At 34.1% G+C, this 7,882-nt stretch overlaps 1 protein-coding gene and 1 non-coding gene across 2 annotated transcripts; one reads left to right on the top strand and one right to left on the bottom strand.

The window, feature by feature from the left end:
• Positions 1-1,961: 1,961 nt before the first annotated feature.
• Positions 1,962-2,034, bottom strand: TRNAA-AGC. The gene has a single exon. It is a non-coding gene; the product is annotated as a tRNA-Ala (tRNA).
• A 4,780-nt stretch (positions 2,035-6,814) lies between these two features.
• On the top strand, positions 6,815-7,249 carry LOC106303081. The gene has a single exon (XM_013739443.1). It carries the CDS (start codon positions 6,815-6,817, stop codon positions 7,247-7,249), a length of 435 nt encoding a protein of 144 aa, XP_013594897.1.
• The last annotated feature ends 633 nt before the right edge of the window (positions 7,250-7,882 follow it).

The raw sequence follows: 7,882 nt of genomic DNA on the forward strand, positions 1-7,882 counted from the left end.
ATTGATGTTAAACTGAATTGATTATACTTTATATACTAAATCACGAGTCACTCAACCAATAAAATTTTACCACATAATCAAAGAAATAAAAAAAATTAAAATAATAAAACAGAAAAAAATTAAAGAACGCAAAAGAACAAACGTTGCATTTTACGTGTTTCAATTCTAAGACAAAAGAAAAAAAAATCACTCCACCCCGTCGACACCTCCACGATCCAACATTCTCCGGATAACTACGGTTATTCTATCATATATATTCTCCTTATCTGATTCATGCAACGCTTCTTCTCCAAGATAAATTATTGATTCATATCATTTTTTTGTTCTGGCTTAATCTCAATGAATCTCACTCTTTTCTATTACTATGGCGTTTCTGTATCAAACCTCATTCGCTCACATGTAGGGTTTTCTCAAAAACTCAAGATTATTCTTCCTTTCCAAACCCGTACGTAAATCAAAGACATAGGTGAGTAGGAGATATATTGAAATTTCTCTGTATCTATGTTATTCTTCAAAAGCTTCTATTATGTTTAGCATTTGCATACTTAAAAAAATTGTATTCCATTGCTAACAAATAATGATTGACTGATGTAGATTTCAAAAGATGTGGAGAGGAAAAAATATATCTCTAATCTCTACCTAAAATTACTGTCAAGAAAAATAGAATTACAGGTATACAAGTACTTTATTTTACAGATATTTGTTTGTTTCTTCTGGCAAAAATAAAGTGAGTCATGAAGATAGTACATATACTATCACCATTCTTTTGTGGCTTTTGTTCAAAGCCTGACTTGAATAGCAATTATATCTTTCTTGGTTTATTTTCTAATGGCCAAAATCAACATATTTGAAAATTGGATGTGAAAGTAGAAAAGCTATAAACATAATTCTTTTAATATTTTCAAAAACAAAATTCATAATTGATATCTACACTCAGTCTGCTCTAAAAAAATTTTCAGGGTTGGCGCGGAAATGAATTTCCATAATATGATTCAGTTTAGACGGCTGTGTATTTATACAAAGAAAGTGGAACAATTTTCTGGTGCGGATGAAAGTTGAGTTTTTTCTTTTCTTCTTTTTTGGTTAAAATTGAAGATCGAGTGTAATTTGATATATATATCATAACCAGATATATATATATATATATATATTTATATATAATTTATTATTTAGTCATGTTTTACAATACATGAGATCATAGTTTGGGTATATTAAGCATTGTACGGGAACTATTGTAAGAGAACATAACCAGAGCTACACAAACCTTACAACCAATTAAAATAAATTTTAAAACAAATAAATCTGATAAGAATGTTATTAATAATTTTTTCCATAAATAAAGAAGAAGAGAATGCTATTACTTACCATCCTAATAGAACTCAAGTATATATTTGATGTCTACAAATTTGCAAAACATTTGAGTATTAACATGATCTTTGAATATGACAATAAAACAATATTTGACTAATCTTTATATATATAGTTACAATTTTAATAATGAAATAATAATCCGAAAATATATATAGAAGAAGATACAAATATATGTGAAAGTTTAAAACAATCTATTCAATGAAAAAATATATCGTAGACTTATTATGTTTTAAAATTGATAGACATATATATTATAATATATACCAATTTAAAATTAAAAACAAAATATTTATATAAAAGTAAATGAAAACAAAAATCGGCGCAATCCGCGCGGATTGATATCTAGTTATTATTATTAGTGTTATTGTTTTACTGTTTGAAAATCAAATCAAGTTCCGTGCCAAACCTTCCTTCTATTCTGTGTGACGGTGAGGTAAAACCCTAATTCACAGAGACTTTATTCTTTTGATTTCTCTTGCAAGGAAGTTCGATACGTTGAGTTACTTTACACATATATGGGGGAACAAAGAAAACGGGGCTTGAAGCAAGGCCCGATGAGCCGAAGAGAGAATATTTAGGAAAAAGTTTATTGGAGATGCGGGGTATCGATCCCCGTACCTCTCGCATGCTAAGCGAGCGCTCTACCATCTGAGCTACATCCCCATTGATGTTAAACTGAATTGATTATACTTTATATACTAAATCACGAGTCACTCAACCAATAAAATTTTACCACATAATCAAAGAAATAAAAAAAATTAAAATAATAAAACAGAAAAAAATTAAAGAACGCAAAAGAACAAACGTTGCATTTTACGTGTTTCAATTCTAAGACAAAAGAAAAAAAAATCACTCCACCCCGTCGACACCTCCACGATCCAACATTCTCCGGATAACTACGGTTATTCTATCATATATATTCTCCTTATCTGATTCATGCAACGCTTCTTCTCCAAGATAAATTATTGATTCATATCATTTTTTTGTTCTGGCTTAATCTCAATGAATCTCACTCTTTTCTATTACTATGGCGTTTCTGTATCAAACCTCATTCGCTCACATGTAGGGTTTTCTCAAAAACTCAAGATTATTCTTCCTTTCCAAACCCGTACGTAAATCAAAGACATAGGTGAGTAGGAGATATATTGAAATTTCTCTGTATCTATGTTATTCTTCAAAAGCTTCTATTATGTTTAGCATTTGCATACTTAAAAAAATTGTATTCCATTGCTAACAAATAATGATTGACTGATGTAGATTTCAAAAGATGTGGAGAGGAAAAAATATATCTCTAATCTCTACCTAAAATTACTGTCAAGAAAAATAGAATTACAGGTATACAAGTACTTTATTTTACAGATATTTGTTTGTTTCTTCTGGCAAAAATAAAGTGAGTCATGAAGATAGTACATATACTATCACCATTCTTTTGTGGCTTTTGTTCAAAGCCTGACTTGAATAGCAATTATATCTTTCTTGGTTTATTTTCTAATGGCCAAAATCAACATATTTGAAAATTGGATGTGAAAGTAGAAAAGCTATAAACATAATTCTTTTAATATTTTCAAAAACAAAATTCATAATTGATATCTACACTCAGTCTGCTCTAAAAAAATTTTCAGGGTTGGCGCGGAAATGAATTTCCATAATATGATTCAGTTTAGACGGCTGTGTATTTATACAAAGAAAGTGGAACAATTTTCTGGTGCGGATGAAAGTTGAGTTTTTTCTTTTCTTCTTTTTTGGTTAAAATTGAAGATCGAGTGTAATTTGATATATATATCATAACCAGATATATATATATATATATATATATTTATATATAATTTATTATTTAGTCATGTTTTACAATACATGAGATCATAGTTTGGGTATATTAAGCATTGTACGGGAACTATTGTAAGAGAACATAACCAGAGCTACACAAACCTTACAACCAATTAAAATAAATTTTAAAACAAATAAATCTGATAAGAATGTTATTAATAATTTTTTCCATAAATAAAGAAGAAGAGAATGCTATTACTTACCATCCTAATAGAACTCAAGTATATATTTGATGTCTACAAATTTGCAAAACATTTGAGTATTAACATGAATCCATGAATAAATTTTTCTACAGACAATACAACTTTAACATAAGAAATGAATCATGTTTTTTTTTTCGTACGCAGTACGGGTAGCATACTAGTATATACTAAATCATAAATCGTAAACAATCGCTCAAGAAAAGAGGAGAACCCAAAGAAGATTTGGCTTTGAACTTAATTAGTTTTTTCAAAAAAAAAAAAACTTAATTAGTTAATTATGAATAGCTCGCTCTCGAAGGTTGTGTAGTATATGTTTTTATTAGTTTAATATCAATTAAGATAGTTTGCTATCGGGGTTTTTGAAAGTTTTCAATGTCTTGCATATTGCATGGACCGACTCAACCCACCGATTACATAGTCTAATTTTTATTTTGAACTTTATAAAGTCCAACTACAAAGCCCATAATGTTTTGCTAAAACCAACCAAGCATATCTTTTAGCGGTAACATGCATGGACAACCGGTCCTTGCGACAGAGGCTCAAGAATATATTCGGAGTTGCTTTGTAGAAAACCGCTCCTAACTTAAATTCTCAAAAACATTCAGTACCATGTATTTAGAATTGAAGATATAATTAATATGCTACTGGCTGGGAGCTGTACTTTTGGAACTATGAAAATATGGTTTAAAATCTCTTAACTAATTGAGTAAATGACATTTTGCAAAATTGACCTAGAACTCAAAGTCAAACACAAAACTAACCTACTTTTTTTTTTGGAAATTAGTTTTGCCCTATTCACCCCACAAGTTCATATAATTTATGAAAATGCCATCAAATTTTTTTTCTTTTTCGAAAATGACATTTTTACTCTCTCACTCTCACCATCTTCAAGTATTTACAAGATAGCCATTGTCATCAATACCCCAACCACCATGAACAACCAATTTGAAGCTCTTAATGCTCCCAAAATCGATTTACCCTTCTTCTTTTTTCATTCTTATAAACTAAACACAACATCTCTCTCACTTTCTCTCCACATTCAGCTAAAAAACCTAAGATTTTGATTCTACATTTTTTATGGTTCATAGAGTCATAGAAGCTAACGATTCTGGGTGGGTCACTTTCGTTTCAGATTATGTGTGCTTGGAGAAGCCTTATGTGTGCTAAGGAAGTTATCTCACCAATTTAAGGTATGAAATCGAGTTTTTTTCCAGATCTGTTCATCCAGACGACTTCTCAGGTAAGTCGTCTGGTCAATGCAGAGGTTATTTTTGCAATTGACTTTGAAATCTGTTTTCTGAGACGACTGAAATATAAGTCGTCTGCTTTTGTTTGGTCAATGCAGAGGTTATGTTTGCAATTGATTTTGAAATCTGTTTTCTGAGAAGACTAAAGTATAAGTCGTCTGCTTTTGTTTGGTTACAAAAAAACTCTCCAAAGAACCTAGACGACTTACATGTAAGTCGTCATAAGTTAGTTTTGCATTTGACTGGATTTTGTCGGAATTTTGACTTTCCTGTACGACTTATTTTTCAGTCGCCTGGTGGAAAATTGAAATATCAATATTTTATTAAAACCCGACGACTTACATGTAAGTCGTCATAGGTTAGTTTTGCCATTGAAAAAAAAACTTTAATATTTAATTATACCCATACAACTTACAATTTAGTCGTCCGCTAAACAAAAGTAGACGACTTATTTTTCAGTCGTCTCAGATAACATATTTCAAAGTCAATTGCAAAAATAGTCTCTCCGTTGACCAGACGACTTATATTTTAGTCGTCTGGAAGACTTAGATTGAAGTCGTCCGCGCCGATCTTTAATAAACTTTCGTTTTCTTTGTTCTATGTTTGCTAATGTGTTTTGTGTTTGCTAATGTGTTTTATTTTGACTTTTTCAGATGATGCGTCAGTTACATGCAGTGTATGGAGAATGATTGTTAAAAGATGGATGTTGGAATTTTGTGGTTGATCATTTCAAAGGAGCGAGAATGTTATTTTTGAATGAAGGTTCGACACATGCTGATCTTGTTGCAATGGCTCAAGAAGATTATAACCTGGACATGAACACAAGGTCTGTGGAGTTAACCTACTCGTTACAATAGATGGCTCCAGACCTTCCTCCTATTCATGTTACAAGTGATAGACAAGTTCTGAACTTGCTCGAGATAACTAAAACGCATGAAGTACGTCTTTGTGTATCAAGCTTTAGCAAGATGAGAACGGTTTCAGAGGAAAGTGATGAAGCTGAGGAGGGGGATGAAGATGAGGAGGGGGATGAAGCTGAGGAGGGGGAAAAGCTGAGGATCATGATGGGGAGGAGGATGCTGACATCCCTATTGCCGTTGATGCTGAGGATTATAGTGAGTATGGAAAGGTTAAAGACGAGGATGAGGAAGATGATGATGAAATTTGTTTTGAAGATTACAAAGAGGCATATGGTTGTGAAGGAAAAGGATCATCTGCAGACATAATCTATGTCAGCCAGAGTTTTGCTAGTAGGGATGCACTGCTTTCAGAGTTGCGGTTGACAGCGGTGAGGCGTAGGTTCTCCTTCAGAATATACAAGTCAACGAAAACTCTCTTTGTGGCAACATGTCGTGTTAGTGGTTGTCAATGGAAGGTCAGAGAAAGTGTGAAACATGGGACTAAAACTTTTTGGGTAACCAAGTATGTGGAAACTCATACATGTTCCATCACAGACAGAATCGCTCAGCGGAAACACTGTACTCCGAAGTACATGGGTCGACTTTTCATAGATCGTGTTGGAATCATTGATGGGTTGAATCCGCAACATATCAAAGATGCAATGAAGAACATGTTTGGCATGACACTTGATCATACAGAGCATTGTTATATGCGGAAGAAATGGTAAGAAGATCAGCGGAAGATGGGTATGAGCGACTGCCTTCATATTTGGAGCAAATCAAGGCAGCAAATCCGGGTTCTATCACTGCTATAGAACTTGATTCTCTGAATAGATTTAAGTATCTATTTCTCTCTTTTGGAGCTTTTATCAGAGATTTGAAGTATCCGAGAAGGGTCATTGTGGTGGATGGGACTCACCTAAGTGGGAAGTATGGGGGTACTATGTTGGTTGCAGCCGCACAAGACGGTAATTTTCAGATATATCCATTGGCTTTTGGGATTGTAGATGGTGAAAATGATGAATCTTGGGAATGGTTTTTCACAAAATTGGCGAGCTGTGTATCTGATGAGTATCCTCTGGTGATAGTCTCCGACAGGCACTCCTCCATTATAAAAGCGTGTGAAAAGGTGTTTCCTTGGGCAACCCGAGGAATATGTTATTATCACCTTCAAGAGAATATTGTCAAAAAGTGTAAAGGGAAGCATCTCTTGTACTTGGTGAAAGGTGCTGCTTATGCTTATACACTTTACGATTTTGATCGGTAGATGGATGAGATACGGAGTGCAAATGCGGATCTTTCCGAGTATCTAGAGGATGCCGATGTGAGCCTATGGTCAAGGGTTCATTATCAGGGAGACATGTACAACTTAAAAACGAGCAATATCGCTGAATCAATTAATTCCGCACTGAAGCGAGTAAGAGGATTTCCTATTCAGTTTCTGCTGGAGTTCATAAGGGAGAAGCTACGAAGGTGGTATTGGAAAAGGAGAGGAGATGCTTTGAGTCTTACAACTCAACATAGTCGGGGTGTTGAACACTTGCTTGCTGTTCGAGAGGAGATCGCGTACACTCTGAGAGTCCAACAAATTGATGGATTGAAGTTCTTTGTGAAAGGTGGAAATAGGGACTGTAATGTTGATCTGGAAAGTGTGGTTGTGGTGTCTATCAAGTCGAGAAAATACCTTGCTCTCATGCTATAGCAGCTGGAACAGCATCTGGTTTGCATATCTCAACACTTGTATGGCCAGTCTACTCAAAGGATACTTTGTTTGCATGATACTCAGAGAATATATATCCTTGTGTTGGACAACAAGTTGAGGCACACACATGCTTTCCTCTGGAAGTAAAGCGTGGTCCGGGGAGACATAAGAAATCAAGATGGCAATCTTGGTTGGAGCTATCCAGGATGAGAGGACGCACACCCCGGAAGCAACACAGGGTTTATAGGTGGTCAGTCTGCAAAGAAGCTGGCCATAAGCGTCAACAATGTAAGAACTGACGTGGAAGACCTTCAAGTAAGTCGTCCAGAAGACCTTCTGGTTAGTCGTCCACCGACTTAACTAGAATTCTCTCATGTCTTCGAATCTATCTATCTATCTGTAGACTCTATGTTTTACGAACTTCTCTGTAAACTCTATGTTTTATGAACTTCTCTGTAGACTCTATGTTTTATGAACTTCTATGTAGACTTAACTTTAAGTCGTCTGAGAAGTCTTTTTGCTGGAAGTGGTGGTAAATCGTCCAGAAGACCTTCTGGTTAGTCGTCCACCGACTTAACTAGAATTCTCTCATGTCTTCGAATCTATCTATCTATCTGTAGACTCTATGTTTTA

Source organism: Brassica oleracea, chromosome C7 (assembly GCF_000695525.1).
Source record: "Brassica oleracea var. oleracea cultivar TO1000 chromosome C7, BOL, whole genome shotgun sequence".
NCBI lineage: Eukaryota > Viridiplantae > Streptophyta > Magnoliopsida > Brassicales > Brassicaceae > Brassica > Brassica oleracea.